Source organism: Anomaloglossus baeobatrachus, chromosome 3, assembly GCF_048569485.1.
Source record: "Anomaloglossus baeobatrachus isolate aAnoBae1 chromosome 3, aAnoBae1.hap1, whole genome shotgun sequence".
Classification (NCBI taxonomy): Eukaryota; Metazoa; Chordata; class Amphibia; order Anura; family Aromobatidae; genus Anomaloglossus; species Anomaloglossus baeobatrachus.
In genome coordinates, this window is record NC_134355.1 from 700070129 (window position 1) to 700088407 (window position 18279).

An 18279-nucleotide genomic window follows, 5' to 3' on the forward strand; every position below is an offset into this window, starting at 1 on the left:
CAATAGTGTTCTGACACATGACGGGAGCCATACAAAGTATAGCCCCCTGCCTCGCCTGGACTACAGGCATGTTCAGAGGCGATCCTCCACCAGTGTGACGCAGCAATAGTGCTCTGACACATGACGGGAGCCATACAAAGTATAGCCCCCTGCCTCGCCTGGACTACAGGCATGTCCAGAGGCGATCCTCCACCAGTGTGACGCAGCAATAGTGCTCTGACACATGACGGGAGCCATACAAAGTATAGCCCCCTGCCTCGCCTGGACTACAGGCATGTTCAGAGGCGATCCTCCACCAGTGTGACGCAGCAATAGTGTTCTGACACATGACGGGAGCCATACAAAGTATAGCCCCCTGCCTCGCCTGGACTACAGGCATGTTCAGAGGCGATCCTCCACCAGTGTGACGCAGCAATAGTGCTCTGACACATGACGGGAGCCATACAAAGTATAGCCCCCTGCCTCGCCTGGACTACAGGCATGTTCAGAGGCGATCCTCCACCAGTGTGACGCAGCAATAGTGCTCTGACACATGACGGGAGCCATACAAAGTATAGCCCCCTGCCTCGCCTGGACTACAGGCATGTTCAGAGGCGATCCTCCACCAGTGTGACGCAGCAATAGTGCTCTGACACATGACAGGAGCCATACAAAGTATAGCCCCCTGCCTCGCCTGGACTACAGGCATGTTCAGAGGCGATCCTCCACCAGTGTGACGCAGCAATAGTGTTCTGACACATGACGGGAGCCATACAAAGTATAGCCCCCTGCCTCGCCTGGACTACAGGCATGTTCAGAGGCGATCCTCCACCAGTGTGACGCAGCAATAGTGCTCTGACACATGACGGGAGCCATACAAAGTATAGCTCCCTGCCTCGCCTGGACTACAGGCATCTTCAGAGGAGATCCTCCACCAGTGTGACGCAGCAATAGTGCTCTGACACATGACGGGAGCCATACAAAGTATAGCTCCCTGCCTCGCCTGGACTACAGGCATGTTCAGAGGCGATCCTCCACCAGTGTGACGCAGCAATAGTGTTCTGACACATGACGGGAGCCATACAAAGTATAGCTCCCTGCCTCGCCTGGACTACAGGCATGTTCAGAGGCGATCCTCCACCAGTGTGACGCAGCAATAGTGTTCTGACACATGACAGGAGCCATACAAAGTATAGCCCCCTGCCTCGCCTGGACTACAGGCATGTTCAGAGGCGATCCTCCACCAGTGTGACGCAGCAATAGTGCTCTGACACATGACGGGAGCCATACAAAGTATAGCCCCCTGCCTCGCCTGGACTACAGGCATGTCCAGAGGAGATCCTCCACCAGTGTGACGCAGCAATAGTGCTCTGACACATGACGGGAGCCATACAAAGTATAGCCCCCTGCCTCGCCTGGACTACAGGCATGTCCAGAGGCGATCCTCCACCAGTGTGACGCAGCAATAGTGCTCTGACACATGACGGGAGCCATACAAAGTATAGCTCCCTGCCTCGCCTGGACTACAGGCATGTTCAGAGGCGATCCTCCACCAGTGTGACGCAGCAATAGTGTTCTGACACATGACGGGAGCCATACAAAGTATAGCCCCCTGCCTCACCTGGACTACAGGCATGTTCAGAGGCGATCCTCCACCAGTGTGACGCAGCAATAGTGTTCTGACACATGACGGGAGCCATACAAAGTATAGCCCCCTGCCTCGCCTGGACTACAGGCATGTTCAGAGGCGATCCTCCACCAGTGTGACGCAGCAATAGTGTTCTGACACATGACGGGAGCCATACAAAGTATAGCCCCCTGCCTCACCTGGACTACAGCCATGTCCAGAGGCGATCCTCCACCAGTGTGACGCAGCAATAGTGCTCTGACACATGACGGGAGCCATACAAAGTATAGCTCCCTGCCTCGCCTGGACTACAGGCATGTTCAGAGGCGATCCTCCACCAGTGTGACGCAGCAATAGTGCTCTGACACATGACGGGAGCCATACAAAGTATAGCCCCCTGCCTCGCCTGGACTACAGGCATGTTCAGAGGCGATCCTCCACCAGTGTGACGCAGCAATAGTGCTCTGACACATGACGGGAGCCATACAAAGTATAGCTCCCTGCCTCGCCTGGACTACAGGCATCTTCAGAGGAGATCCTCCACCAGTGTGACGCAGCAATAGTGTTCTGACACATGACGGGAGCCATACAAAGTATAGCTCCCTGCCTCGCCTGGACTACAGGCATGTTCAGAGGCGATCCTCCACCAGTGTGACGCAGCAATAGTGCTCTGACACATGACGGGAGCCATACAAAGTATAGCTCCCTGCCTCGCCTGGACTACAGGCATGTTCAGAGGCGATCCTCCACCAGTGTGACGCAGCAATAGTGCTCTGACACATGACGGGAGCCATACAAAGTATAGCCCCCTGCCTCGCCTGGACTACAGGCATGTTCAGAGGCGATCCTCCACCAGTGTGACGCAGCAATAGTGTTCTGACACATGACGGGAGCCATACAAAGTATAGCCCCCTGCCTCGCCTGGACTACAGGCATGTTCAGAGGCGATCCTCCACCAGTGTGACGCAGCAATAGTGCTCTGACACATGACGGGAGCCATACAAAGTATAGCCCCCTGCCTCGCCTGGACTACAGGCATGTTCAGAGGCGATCCTCCACCAGTGTGACGCAGCAATAGTGCTCTGACACATGACGGGAGCCATACAAAGTATAGCCCCCTGCCTCGCCTGGACTACAGGCATGTTCAGAGGCGATCCTCCACCAGTGTGACGCAGCAATAGTGCTCTGACACATGACGGGAGCCATACAAAGTATAGCCCCCTGCCTCGCCTGGACTACAGGCATGTTCAGAGGCGATCCTCCACCAGTGTGACGCAGCAATAGTGTTCTGACACATGACAGGAGCCATACAAAGTATAGCCCCCTGCCTCGCCTGGACTACAGGCATGTCCAGAGGAGATCCTCCACCAGTGTGACGCAGCAATAGTGCTCTGACACATGACGGGAGCCATACAAAGTATAGCCCCCTGCCTCGCCTGGACTACAGGCATGTCCAGAGGCGATCCTCCACCAGTGTGACGCAGCAATAGTGCTCTGACACATGACGGGAGCCATACAAAGTATAGCTCCCTGCCTCACCTGGACTACAGGCATGTTCAGAGGCGATCCTCCACCAGTGTGACGCAGCAATAGTGCTCTGACACATGACGGGAGCCATACAAAGTATAGCCCCCTGCCTCGCCTGGACTACAGGCATGTCCAGAGGCGATCCTCCACCAGTGTGACGCAGCAATAGTGCTCTGACACATGACGGGAGCCATACAAACTATAGCCCCCTGCCTCGCCTGGACTACAGGCATGTTCAGAGGAGATCCTCCACCAGTGTGACGCAGCAATAGTGTTCTGACACATGACGGGAGCCATACAAAGTATAGCCCCCTGCCTCGCCTGGACTACAGGCATGTTCAGAGGCGATCCTCCACCAGTGTGACGCAGCAATAGTGCTCTGACACATGACGGGAGCCATACAAAGTATAGCCCCCTGCCTCGCCTGGACTACAGGCATGTTCAGAGGCGATCCTCCACCAGTGTGACGCAGCAATAGTGCTCTGACACATGACGGGAGCCATACAAAGTATAGCTCCCTGCCTCGCCTGGACTACAGGCATGTTCAGAGGCGATCCTCCACCAGTGTGACGCAGCAATAGTGTTCTGACACATGACGGGAGCCATACAAAGTATAGCCCCCTGCCTCACCTGGACTACAGGCATGTTCAGAGGCGATCCTCCACCAGTGTGACGCAGCAATAGTGTTCTGACACATGACGGGAGCCATACAAAGTATAGCCCCCTGCCTCGCCTGGACTACAGGCATGTCCAGAGGCGATCCTCCACCAGTGTGACGCAGCAATAGTGTTCTGACACATGACAGAAGCCATACAAAGTATAGCTCCCTGCCTCGCCTGGACTACAGGCATGTTCAGAGGCGATCCTCCACCAGTGTGACGCAGCAATAGTGCTCTGACACATGACGGGAGCCATACAAAGTATAGCCCCCTGCCTCGCCTGGACTACAGGCATGTTCAGAGGCGATCCTCCACCAGTGTGACGCAGCAATAGTGTTCTGACACATGACGGGAGCCATACAAAGTATAGCCCCCTGCCTCACCTGGACTACAGCCATGTCCAGAGGCGATCCTCCACCAGTGTGACGCAGCAATAGTGCTCTGACACATGACGGGAGCCATACAAAGTATAGCTCCCTGCCTCGCCTGGACTACAGCCATGTTCAGAGGCGATCCTCCACCAGTGTGACGCAGCAATAGTGTTCTGACACATGACGGGAGCCATACAAACTATAGCCCCCTGCCTCGCCTGGACTACAGCCATGTTCAGAGGCGATCCTCCACCAGTGTGACGCAGCAATAGTGCTCTGACACATGACGGGAGCCATACAAACTATAGCCCCCTGCCTCGCCTGGACTACAGGCATGTTCAGAGGCGATCCTCCACCAGTGTGACGCAGCAATAGTGCTCTGACACATGACGGGAGCCATACAAACTATAGCCCCCTGCCTCGCCTGGACTACAGGCATGTTCAGAGGCGATCCTCCACCAGTGTGACGCAGCAATAGTGCTCTGACACATGACGGGAGCCATACAAAGTATAGCCCCCTGCCTCGCCTGGACTACAGGCATGTCCAGAGGAGATCCTCCACCAGTGTGACAGTACCATAAGGAAATCCTGAACACATGACCTGCACCCTCCAGACCTGGAGTTCCTCACCTCTGCTTTAGTTGATCAATGTGTGATTGCTGTAGGGCCGCACCCGACACCTCGGATGATCAGCTGTTCTTAATGCTGGCCAGATTTGCCGTTATGAAGGTGCTCCATCTTGTATGTAGTGACAGCGGCTAGATACCGCACATCCGCCCTCCAGCCATCACACATTGATTACCTATTATAATAAGGCCAGGCCATCAATGTTAGTCAGGACAACCTCTATACATTTGTTTTATGTGCAATACTACCTCAATGACATTTATTGTCACTTAACTGTTAAAAAAGTTGGTATGTAACTAGTGTTGCATTGCCGTATTGTGTTCCACTTGCTGGGATTTGTAGTGCTGTGCACCACCAGCAGAAGGTGGACCCATGCTATGTTAGCATTTAAACATTTCTGTTCCAGGTTGTGTTGAAAAGAACTGATTTTGCTATTCAGTATCCCATGCTTCCATATGTTGGTGTGCGTACTGTATGTGTGTACAATGTGTGTATGTATGTGTGTCCTTTGTGTTCAGTATGTACAGTGTGTGTGTACAATGTGTGTATGTACAGTGTGTGTGTACAATGTGTGTATGTGTGTCCTTTGTGTTCAGTATGTACAGTGTGTGTGTATGTACAGTGTGTGTGTACAGTGTGTATGTACAGTGTGTGTGTATGTACAGTGTGTGTGTACAGTGTGTATGTACAGTGTGTGTGTATGTACAGTGTGTGTGTATGTACAGTGTGTGTGTACAGTGTGTGTGTATGTACAGTGTGTGTGTATGTACAGTGTGTGTGTACAGTGTGTGTGTATGTACAGTGTGTGTGTACAGTGTGTGTGTGTACAGTGTGTGTGTACAGTGTGTGTGTATGTACAGTGTGTGTGTACAGTGTGTGTGTACAGTGTGTGTGTTGCACATATAGTGACAGGCAGTACAGTAATTGCAGCTCGCCTTTATTTTCAGGAATTATAGTCTTTTGTAGGAGCGACACATATCAGAGCACTGACTAATGTAGAAAGGACATGTACAAAAAACACCACATAAAAGAGGAGCGCGGGCCCTGTCCAGAAGAGCTGACAATCTGAGGAAACGGAAACAATAATGCTAAAAACTGTTTTTACTGCTTCACTAGATACATACAAGGGTAGAATGAGGCTCCCAATGTACAGGGGAGGTTCTGCATCACCACAAGGTGTAGCAGAGGGTTTTTTTTTAAAAAAGAGCCGTTTTTTGAGCCGAAAGAGCCGATTCTTTTTGGTGAGCCGAGCCGAATGAGCCGGCTCATCAAAAAGAGCCGGACTGCCCATCACTACCTACTGTGGTCACATGGTCGTGATGTCACAACAGGTCCTTCAGCACCACTTCCTCTATGCTGAGCTCAGCCCATTATGGTCACATGGTCGTGATGTCACCGCAGGTACTTCACCACTACTTCACTTCTGTTGAACTCCGCCTATTATGGTCACATGGTTGTGACATCATCACAGGTCCTTTATCACCACTTCTCAGCTGAGCTCTACCCATTATGCTGTTGTCTCTGGTGTCAGCCGCTGTACAGGGGACCCTGGCTCTGGTGTGAGGTGAGGTGATGGCAGCACAAGACGTTTGTGGAAGCGGCTCTTCTGTTTTGTATTTGAAACCGATCCGAGCTCCGGTCATGTCCGTACTTTGGTCCAATCCATTCTATGGTCTGGCCCGATCCGATTTATGGTTTGTGCTCCGGTCCGATCCGTGTTATGGTCCTGTCCGTGCTCCGGTCTGATTTGTTCTGTGGTCCGGTACGTGCTCCGGTCCGATCCGTTCTATGGTTCAGTACGTGCTCCGGTCTTATCCGTTCCATGGTCCGGTACGTGCTCCGGTCCGATCCGTTCCATGGTCCGGTACGTGCTCCGGTTCGATCCGTTCTATGGTCCGGCCCGTGCTCCGGTTCGATCCGGTCTATGGTCCGGTTCGATCCGGTCTATGGTCCGGCCCGTGCTCCGGTTCGATCCGGTCTATGGTCCGGTTCGATCCGGTCTATGGTCCGGTCCGTGCTCCGGTTCGATCCGTTCTATGGTCCGGTATCCGGTCCGATCCGTTCTATGGTCCGGTCCGTGCTCCGGTTCGATCCATTTTATGGTCCGGGCCGTGCTTCGGTCCGATCTGACCCGTTGTCTTGTCCTTGCTCTGGTGTTGTTTCTGCGCCGATCTTGTCTATGCTCGTGTCTGATCTGTTTTGCGGTTAGGTCCGTGCTCCGATCCGGTCTGTGCTCCGATCCGGTCTGTGCTCTGATCCGGTCTGTGCTTTGGTCTGATCTGTTCTACAGTCTGATCCGTTCTATGGTCTGGTCCATGCACAGATCCAGTCCATACTCCGGTCCGATCCTTTCTATAGTCTGATTTGTTCTATGATCTGCTCCATCCTCCATTCTTATCGGTTCTATATTCCAGTCAGTGCTATTGTGGCGCCCTGGACAAGCCAGGGGCCACAGAGAACAACACCCACACACCCCACACTCCCGGTCAGGCACACCGAAGTCAGACAAAAACCCTTGTTGCCTTCCTCCAGGGGCTGATGTTCACACCAGGGGGTGGGCCAGGCGGTTGGTCCCACCCACCGAGGAGTTCACAATCCTGGAGACGGGAAAAGCAGGCAGATGAGTTGAGGAGTGGAGAGAGATAGTGTTTTGGAGGTGATAGAGGAAGGAGTAAAGTAGCAGTTAAGCAGCCTGAAGTTGGTCCGGGTGTGTGGCCCGGACGGATCAGCAAGGTTGGCAGACGGTGGTGACCGTCTGCAGGAGTGGCCTATCTGAGTTTACCGTAAGGACCGTGGACGGGCGGTGGCCCGGCGGTACCGGACCGGTACGCAAAGAGAAGCCAGCACTAACCGGCAGGGCCCCGGCAAGGCTAGGAGTCGCTGTGAATATGCCAAATCCATTAGCGAAGGGAACCCCCTGGGTTTCCCAGCAGCCAAGTCCCGACAGAAGGCAACCGTCCAACCGAGAGAGGGAAACACAGTCACCGCCAAGGCTAAAGTTATCAGGGCCAGAGCCTGCGGGCAAAAGGGGCTCCTTCAGCCCATATCCAAGCTGGGGAGCGGGTTACCGGTGGGAACCCATCGGAACCATTACACAACATAGGTGCAGGGAAAGGCAGTCACCATCTACCTGCCGGGAGAAACAACACCGCAGCCGCCTGTGGGACCCGTCCATCCAGCCGTGTGTTTTACAGAGAACTGTGTCCTCATCATTGGCTGAGTGAGTACCACCGTGCCGTGCGGCACAGCGCTGCCCCCGCGACCCTGCACCTCACCAGGCCCCGTAACCCGCCTGCCATCCATCCCTACCCCATCACTGGGCCCCGGGACAACCAACCCCCTACCCACGCAGGGGAGAACTAACAACAAAGCTGCTCCCTGTCATCGCTCCCGGGATCCCCGTCCAGAGCAGTGGTGGTGTCACAACCTCACCACAACCGTGGGTGGCGTCACGGACAATACAGCCCCATAATCAATCCCCTTTTCACTCACGGGCGAGGAATGCCGCTCTAGTCCCCGGGATCCGGCCCACCGCTCGAGCCACCACCGAGCAGCAGCAGCCGCAGCCGGACCCGAGCAGTGGGAGAGCGCAGCGTCCCCTCCTCCGCCCGCGACACTATGGTCCCATCTGCGCTCTTGGCCTTGCACTGATCCATGACCTAGTCCATGCTCCAGTCTTGTCTATGGTCTGGTCTGTGCTCCGGTCCAGTCTGTGGTATGATCCACTGTGTGGTCAGGTCCCTGCACTGGTCTGTGCTCCGGTCCGGTCCTGTCCATGCACCAGTTTGACCCAAAAGAAAACAAAAAAAAAGTGAGCCGGAGTATGAGTTGGTGCACATGTAACTTGTAAGCTCATGTTCACACTGACTATAAGACATATAAAAACCAAAGCTGAAAATAATACAAACATATACCCTGCTGTAACTAATTATAAGAATAATGCATATAAATAAACATAGGGTACTTAGTAAACACTGTTTTTGATCAAAAAAAGCATAAAGCCATCCCACCATAACAAGATGTATCCAATCGGCACAGTACCTACACTCTCTTATATTAAAACCTCACCATGTGTCTGACCCGTCCCAGGGCTATGGGGTACTCTGCCCCGGGCCGTATATGTACGGGGATGCTGTGTCACGGGTGTGTAATGGCCAATGTCCGGTTCCGTGACCCTGGGATTCGCTTGAAAAGGGATTATATGCAGGGAAGATTAGAGAGTTAATGTCGTGACGCCACTTGCGGGTTGCAGCTAAGTAGTTGGAGCCGCCGCTGCACAGTCTATCGCCACTTGGGCTGGTGATGATGGCAGCCTGGTGTAAAGCCTGCCTGGATCCACAGACACAGATGGGCTGTAATGGATAGGCTAGAGGGAAGCCACTCACCAAGCAGGACCCCCTAGAACCCTGAAACCCTTTAACCCCTATACAGGGATTTGGAATTACACAGGGCCCCAGAGATCACTACCTGTTGTTACGCTCACCGAGGAGCTGCGAGTGTCCGGAGGTGGACCCACTGGACCGTGCACCGGACTCCCCTGAGAAGGCCTAAATGCACGGCAGCCAGGAACCAGTAGTAGGAGTCTCTGTAAGGCCAGGTGTAGCAAGGTTGTGACGTCCGCAGCCGGCAGAACACGGGAATGGCACCGGAGATGTTCACAGCAGGTGGCGTCCACAGTAGGTATGGCACAGATAATGTCCACGGCAGGTAGGGCACGGTGACGTCCAAAGTAGGTATGAGCGGTGACGTCCACAGCCGGAATGGTACGGATGGCACTACGGTGAGACAAGGGATTAGAATCAGGTATCAAATGCACAGATAACAGATAACCGCACAAAAGGGTCTGGACACTGGCAAAGCTCTAATGGAAGTGTGACGCCCTGGGCAACCCAGGGGTCACAGGTAATGACCTCACCACACCCTACACCCCGGTTAGGTACACCTAAGCTAGACCAGAAATCCTTGTTGCCTTCCCCAGGGGCTGATGTCCACACCAGGGGGTGGAGCCAGGCGGTTGGTCTCCACCCACCAAGGAGTTCACAGTCCTGGAGGAGGGAAAACTGGCAGTTAAGTTTTGGAGGAGGAAGGGAAAGGAGGTAGAGTGAAGCTAGGAAAGTGGTAAAAGAGCAGCCTGAAGTGAGTCCGGGTGTGTGCCCCGGACTGAGACAGCAAGGTTAGCAGACGGCGGTGACCGACTGCAGGAGTGGCCTATCGGAGTTGCCGTGAGGACCGTGGACGGGTGGTGGCCCGGCGGTACCGGACCGGTACACAAGGAGAAGCCAGCACCATCGGCAGGGGCCTTTCGGATCCCGGCAAGGCTAGAAGTCGCCGTGAATTTGCCAAATCCGTCAGTGAAGGGGACCCCCGGGTCTCTAAACAACTAAGTCCCGATTGAAGGCAACAGTCCAACCGTACGAGAGAGACACCGCCACCGCCAAGGCACCAGTTTCTCAGGGCCAGCGCCTGCGGGCAAAGAGGGGCTCCTCCAGCCCATATCCAAGTCGGGGAGCGGGTTACCGGTGGGAACCCATCGCAACCAACAGAAGTACTAGGTGCAGGGAAAGAGACAGTCACCGTTAACTACCGGGGAAAAGCAACAGCAGCCGTCCGTGGGAACCGTCTTTCCAGCCGTGTGTTTTACCGAGAACTGTGTCAACGTCTCAGGCTGAGTGAGTACCACCGTGCCGTACGGCACAGCGCTGCCCCCGCGATCCTGCACCTCACCAGGCCCCGCACCCGGCCTGCCATCCATCCCTACCCCATCACTGGGCCCTGGGACAATCAATCCCCTACCTACGGAGGGGAGAAATAACAACAAAGCTGCTCCCTGTCACCGCTCCCCGGATCCCCATACAGAGCAGCGGTGCTGTCCACACAATCACCACAACCGTGGGTGGCGTCACGGACAATAAATCCCCAAAATCAATCCCCCTTTTCACTCATGGGCGAGGAGCGCCGCTCGAGTCCCCGGGATCCGGCACATCGCTCGAGTCACCGAGCAGCAGAAGCCGCGGCAGCCGGACCCGAGCAGAGGGAGAGCGCAGCGTCCCCTCCTCCGCCCGCGACAGAAGCGTTGCCCGGGTGCCTGCTGCCGGGGGAGGTGAACCTAAATACCCATAAGGTAACAGGTGACCTCTGAGGTCACTTCCAGAAAACGGGGCATACCGCTTTAAGAAAGGGGGCGTGGCCTCGTACGCAGCCTAGAGTCACTTACTGCAATTCTGTGTGAGGACGGGAGACAGGAAGAGGCTGCAGCAGGCCTGGGAGCAGGATGTACAGCAGGACTCGGACCAGGGGCAGCGCCTGCAGAGCCATGGGACCAGTAAGAGGAAGGCCGTCGCTGCCTGGGGCTATGACCGGGAGTGCCATGCTGGGACTGGGCAAATGTGAGGGAGCGCGCCCCCCACGGGGTCTGGTGGGACCAGGCGTTACACCTGTCGACTTCAGCAGTCCAATAGAGTAGTCGTCAGGCAGGGTCAAACCAGGAATTGAAGAACAGGGACAGAATCGGCAGGCAATGACGTAAACGGAACACAAAGCAGGAGTCAAATCCGGATCGGGCAGCGAGGTACAAAAACAGCAGGCAGGAGGGTAGTCAGAAAACACGCAGAAGTCAGCACACAGGAATCACTAAACAGAACAGGACGGGACAGGAACCAGGAATACAGAACTATCTCTGGCAGTGGTCAGCAGACAGGAGGGGAATTAAGAAGGGTGTGGTGTCTTCCCATAGGCTGTAGCTGAATGATGGTAACTTCAGCTTGAAGACACACGCCACCTATAGTCAGCCAGTGGTACTGCAGATCCCAAGGAAACCCAGCCCAGTGGATGAGCGGAGCCTGCGCCCACCGGCGACGCTGGCATCGACTCCTTTCCCATCACCAGTACCATCCACTGCAGGAACACGGCGTCACCTGGCGATCGGAGTAGAAGTCGCTGGAGCGGACTCCGGTGGTGACGTAACACCTGGATATTGGGCCCACCGCAAGTAGGGCTGATGAGGGTAAATGATGAAGTTTGACGCAGAAAAAGGGAGACCACACAATGGGAATGCAGCGCAACTGGTGTTTACTCACAGCGGTAGTAATGCTGGTTCACTGAGGACGACTGGTTCAGACCCCTGGTGTTATGATCCGGAACCATGGAAGACCACCACAAATCATTGGCAAAAGGTGACAAGAGCATTGGCAACTAATCTGGCCGCCATCCCCTTACTAACCATCACAACTAGAAGTAGCCGAGGGGTGAACTAACATCCTGTGCACCGCGAACCCAGCCGGAGAACTAACTATCCTAAAAGGTAGGAAAGATGAATAACTCTCTGCCTCAGAAAATAGACAAGAATAGCAAGCCCCCCACATTCAAAGACTGCGGTGATATAGGAAAAACACAATACACAGGTAGATGACAGGATTAGCAAAAGGTGAGGCCCCCGCTGACTAAAATAGGAAAGGACAGGAAAGGGACTGATGGTGGCCAGAGAAAAACCCTGCAAAATACCAACTTCCTGATAGTACAAAAAGGCCCTCAGATCGCATGATCTGAACTCCGTCCTATACCAGGTGCCCTTGTCATACCAATGAACAGAAAACAAGAATTATAACAAAGTCAACAAGCCACAAACACATGGACCCAAAGGAGCTATACTCCACACAGAACTGCAGGGAGTTCCTCAACAATCCACTGAGGGGGAAGATCCCTGCAAGCAAATAAACTGAAACCAACCACAGCAAATGACAAACCCAGATAAACAAAAGAACCAGACAATAAATAAAGAGCAAGCACTTACCTGGGGAAGATGTGGTGTAGAGCAGGATTAAGCAGGCTGGAGATACAAAGAACAACTGACATCCGGCAACAGCCTGCAATCAGACCAGGATTTAAATAAGCAGAGAGTTAGCAAAGGAAACACCCACTGCACAACACACCTGGTCTCTGTCCAAACCATTCCTGGCCACCAGAGGGAGCCTCCCAGCAGCCAAAACATAACTAAAATTCACAACACCCTGGTCCTTGTAGTCCCAGTGCCAGTGTGGTAATCTGGTGGATTCTTTTCCCTACACCTCTCACTGGTTTGAGAAATCCCATTGGCTTGGAGCATCTGATAGGTCCCCTCCTGTTTGTCGTCAGTCTCTGTTCTGTATGGCAGGCAGTGTGAACCCTGTGGGGTCGGTGTTCTGTTATGGTCCCTGGCTCTCTCTTTACTGCTGGTACCCCCAGACTCTTCGGTCAGTGAGGTCTGTGAAAGTCCCCTCACTGTGCAGGTATTTGTCAGTAGCCTGAAGCATTCGCCTGACCTAGGGCCATGTGCCCCGTCGGTGCTATGGTTCCAGGGGTACCTCATCGTACCCTCCCTGGCAACCACTCTCCTTCACCCGCTAGGTCCCTGCTACACGACACCGTCTGAAGACACGTCAGTCTCTTACAACTGTCACTACAGACTGAACCACTGCCTTACACGCCCTTAGAAAATCCTGGGAGCCACACCCACTTGTTAGAAATTCTAAAAATTTGCACTGAATAAAATGATCCAGATCTCTGGATCCGGATATGGAAGAAGAATAAATGTCACACTCTGCAGTAGGAGCAACGCTCATGGCTGATAACCTATTAAATACTACTGTCCATCAGCCCATCAGTGTCAGTGTCATTTCAAAGAACCATAGACTGGTAGAGTTGGAAGGGACCTCAAGGACCATCGGGTCCAACCCCCTGCGAGTGCAAGTTTTCCAAAATCATCCTAGTTATATGTTTATTCAGTTTCCGTTTTGAGCATTTTCCATTGATGGAGAGCTGACTATGTCGCGGGCGGGGAGGACGCTGCAGCCGCGCGCTCACTAACGCTCGGGTCCGGCGCTGCTGCAATGGCTGCTCGGTGGCTCAAGCGGTGGGCCGGATCCGGGGACTCGAGCGGCGCTCCTCGCCCGTGAGTGAAAGGGGTGGTTGGTTTGGGGGATTTAGTCCGTGACGCCACCCACGGGTCGTGGTGAAGATAGGCACCACCGCTGCTGGTGACGGGGATCCCGGGAGCGATGGTAGGGAGCAGCTGGGATGTTGTTTTCCCACTCCGTGGGTAGGGGTCAGTCGTCCCGGGGCCTGGTGATTTTGTGACGGGGAGGCAGGGTCGGTAAGGTGCAGGGTCGCAGGGACAGCGCGGCGCGGTGCCGGATGGCACGGGTGTACACTCAGCAAGAAAGGTACAAAGTCCTCGGTAAACCAAACGGCTGGATGGACGGGTCCCGCAGCCGGCTGCAGTGTCTCTCCCCGGACAGGTGATGGCGGCTGTCTTTCCCTGCACCTTGATGTTCTCTTTTCTGACTACTATGGATTCCCAACGGTAGTCTGCTCCCCAGTGTATGGGTACCGGAGGAGCCCATTTGCCCGCAGGCGCTGGCCCTTTGGTCTCTAGCCTTAGGCGGTAGCTGTATACCCTCACGGTGTGGGCGGTTGCCTTCAATCGGGACTTTTGCTGTTGTGAAACCCCTGACTATTGTCGGTGGCTCCAAGCCTGGTCGGGGTCCGATGGCCCTGCCTGTGTGTGCTGGCTTCACTTCGCTCCCCGGTCGGTACCGGCGGGCCGTCGCCCGACCCCAGTCCTACGGTTCCGCGTCGCTCCACCACTCCTGCAGACGGCCACCACCGTCTGCCAACCTTGCTGTCAGTGCCTGGGCCACAAACCCAGAAACCCAAGTGTTTACTCCTCACTCTTCACTCTCCACAACTGTTCTCTGTCACTTTTCCCGCCTCCAGGCCTGTGAACTCCTCGGTGGGTGGAGCCAACCGCTTAGCTCCGCCCCACCTGGTGTGGACATCAGACACTGGAGGGAGGCAACAAGGGTTTTGTGTTTGGCTGGTGTCCCTGTCTAATGGGTGGTGGGGGTGTTTGTGTATTATCTGTGACGACCTGGCTAGGCCAGGGAGCCACATTCCCCCTTGGTGAAATGCAGACCGTCCGCGGGCTGCCCGTCCATCACCGGTTTTATTTTTCAACTGTAAAAAGATAAATTACCTTGTAAAACATTTTAAACATACGCATTTTTTGTTAGGACACTTGAACGTTGCACATATTTAACATTTTAATAATAGACGGACGGACGGATGTCTTCCGCTCTCCCACCCAAGCAACCTAGCCCTGATGCTGCTCCTAAGAAGTGGGCAGCACCCCTTGACCCCAGTCCAGGTTCAGGCTGCCCGAGCGGGAACGGGTACGGTAACTCGCACCCGGCTGTCACTTCAGGGGACCCCATGTCTTTGGGGGACCCCTGACCTCCGGAGGATGGCCACCGGTCCTGGTGGTGGCCGGGCCCCAGCCTGCTCTGCTGCGGTCCCTTCCTCCAATCTGCCTCTCCGGAGGCGGCTCCGACGGAATATCACCCCTCAACTTATTTACAAACCCACAAGTTCGTGGGTGCCCTGCCAGTTCTCGCCCATGTCCATGAGTAGTCTCTCATGCAGGTTGTAAAACACAGGGTCCCTCCGGGGACAACTTGCCGGCAACGGCCGGAATAATCACACAGATAATCAGATGAAGGTTCACGGTTCATTAAAAGTCATTCAATCAAACTGCTGAGGGCCCCAACGGCGGACAACTGCTTGCAACGGCGAACCGCTGCCACTACTTAAGGTCATACTCCTCCAGGACCTCTTCCTGCTCCACGTCCGGACGGCTTGGTGGAGGAGGAGGGGGCTGGGGCCGCATCTACTCATCGCGGCTCATCCTCTGCTTAACATTCAGGGCGAACCAGCCCCTCTCCCCGCAGTGGCGAGTGTAAATCACCAGGTCACCTGGCAACAGATCACGACCTGGATGGCCCGTGGGGAGGTGTGAATTGACATCGCGGCGGGCCACGAATACTTCGGCCTCCAGGCCCGGATCATAGATGAAGCCAAACCCTCTCCGTTGGTCGAACTGCCGGACTTGACCCTCGTACACCGGACCCCGCACCCGAAAGGTGGCATGACGGAGTGCATCTTTCTCTCGGATCACCCTCGCCATCACTTCGGCCCTCTGCTGCTCTCTGGCGGCAATCTCCCGGCCCAACGGGTTTGGTTCCCTGTCCCAGTATGGGGTGTTGGCAGACCCCTGCGCCCGGGTCGGGCCCTGCTGGACCGCACCCACACCGGCCCCTACCGGTTCTCTTTCGTGGGGGTCCTGTGATGACATTGCCTGGACTGCGGCTTTGCAGTTGCGGCCCGGCGCAGCCTCAGCCGAGGCGGGGGACTTCGGGTTAGCTGACCTCACTGGTTGGGCCTTCGGGCCAGCAGCGGCCGGTTCTTCCACGGCCGGGCGGAATGCCGGAGCCGGGACGGCTTCAGGTGCGACCACTTCCGGGGCTGATGGCTCCTTGTCGCGGACGTCTACTTCCCGCGGAGCCTTCCACGGTAACGAGAGGGACACAGGTGATGGCGGCTGTCTTTCCCTGCACCTTGATGTTCTCCTTTCTGACTACTATGGATTCCCAACGGTAGTCCGCTCACCGGTGTATGGGTACCGGAGGAGCCAGTTTGCCTGCAGGCTCTGGCCCCCTTAGGCGGTAGCTGTATACCCTCACGGTGTGGGCGGTTGCCTTCAATCGGGACTTTTGCTGTTGTGAAACCCCTGGGGTTCCAGTAACATTCGGATCTGACTATTGTCGGCGGCTCCAAGCCTGGTCGGGGTCCGATGGCCCTGCCGGTGTGTGCTGGCTTCACTTCGCTCCCTGGTCGGTACCGGCGGGCCGTCGCCCGACCCCGCTCCTACGGTTCTGCGTCGCTCCACCACTCCTGCAGACGGCCACCACCGTCTGCCAACCTTGCTGTCAGTGCCTGGGCCACAAACCCAGACACCCAAGTGTTTACTCCTCACTCTTCACTCTCCACAACTGTTCTCTGTCACTTTTCCCGCCTCCAGGCCTGTGAACTCCTCGGTGGGTGGAGCCAACCGCTTAGCTCCGCCCCACCTGGTGTGGACATCAGACACTGGAGGGAGGCAACAAGGGATTTGTGTTTGGCTGGTGTCCCTGTCTAATGGGGGTGGGGGTGTTTGTATGTTATCTGTGACGAACTGGCTAGGCCAGGGTGCCACAACTACCTCCTATGGTCACTTATTCTATCTCTGACGTCCCCTATTACCTCCCGTGGCCGCCTGTTCAATTCTCTAATTCTTCGTTTGTTTGTCCTGTGTTACTGTCTATAAGAGTCGTCCTGATCAGAGCGAAGCCGCAGAAATCTGATCTTATGTCCTCCCTCCACACTAATAAGTGACCATCATAAAGAATCGGAGAAGCCGAATCTCCCAATGTCACCTGTACGAATGATGATTTCCCCTGTCATCTCCAGCTCTATCATAAAGACCCGGCACAACCGCAGCCGAGACCATCCAGAGAGCGACCAACAAGCATGGACGAGGACAAGAAGGAGACGACAAGAAGAATAACCGACCTCGCCTTACACATCATCTCCCTGCTGAGCGGAGAGGTAAACTCCTGTATATTCTATATTATCTGCTGAGTGGAGAGGTAAACTCCTGTATATTCTATATTATCTGCTGAGTGGAGGGGTAAACTCCTGTATATTCTATATTATCTGCTGAGTGGAGAGGTAAACTCCTGTATATTCTATATTATCTGCTGAGTGTAGAGGTAAACTCCTGTATATTCTATATTATCTGCTGAATGGAGAGGTAAACTCCTGTATATTCTATATTATCTGCTGAGTGGAGGGTAAACTCCTGTATATTCTATATTATCTGCTGAGTGGAGGGTAAACTCCTGTATATTCTATATTATCTGCTGAGTGGAGGGTAAACTCCTGTATATTCTATATTATCTGCTGAGTGGAAGGTAAACTCCTGTATATTCTATATTATCTGCTGAGTGGAGGGTAAACTCCTGTATATTCTATATTATCTGCTGAGTGGAGAGGTAAACTCCTGTATATTCTATATTATCTGCTGAGGGGAGAGGTAAACTCCTGTATATTCTATATTATCTGCTGAGTGGAGGGTAAACTCCTGTATATTCTATATTATCTGCTGAGCGGAGAGGTAAACTCCTGTATATTCTATATTATCTGCTGAGTGGAGGGTAAACTCCTGTATATTCTATATTATCTGCTGAGTGGAGGGTAAACTCCTGTATATTCTATATTATCTGCTGAGTGGAGGGGTAAACTCCTGTATATTCTATATTATCTGCTGAGTGGAGAGGTAAACTCCTGTATATTCTATATTATCTGCTGAGTGGAGGGTAAACTCCTGTATATTCTATATTATCTGCTGAGTGGAGGGTAAACTCCTGTATATTCTATACTATCTGCTGAGTGGAGAGGTAAACTCCTGTATATTCTATATTATCTGCTGAGTGGAGAAGTAAACTCCTGTATATTCTATATTATCTGCTGAGTGGAGGGGTAAACTCCTGTATATTCTATATTATCTGCTGAGTGGAGGGGTAAACTCCTGTATATTCTATATTATCTGCTGAGTGGAGGGTAAACTCCTGTATATTCT

The 18279-nt window shown here is 54.0% G+C and overlaps 1 protein-coding gene across 1 annotated transcript in view; it reads left to right on the forward strand.

Moving 5' to 3' along the window:
- The window catches only part of LOC142297465 (uncharacterized), a 159888-nt gene that overhangs the window by 87107 nt on the left and 54502 nt on the right, over positions 1-18279 (forward strand). The window contains exons 11-12 of the mRNA XM_075341691.1: positions 6192-6354; positions 17109-17246. Coding sequence (XP_075197806.1) covers positions 6192-6354; positions 17109-17246 — 301 coding nt within the window. The remainder of the gene's footprint in view (positions 1-6191; positions 6355-17108; positions 17247-18279) is intronic.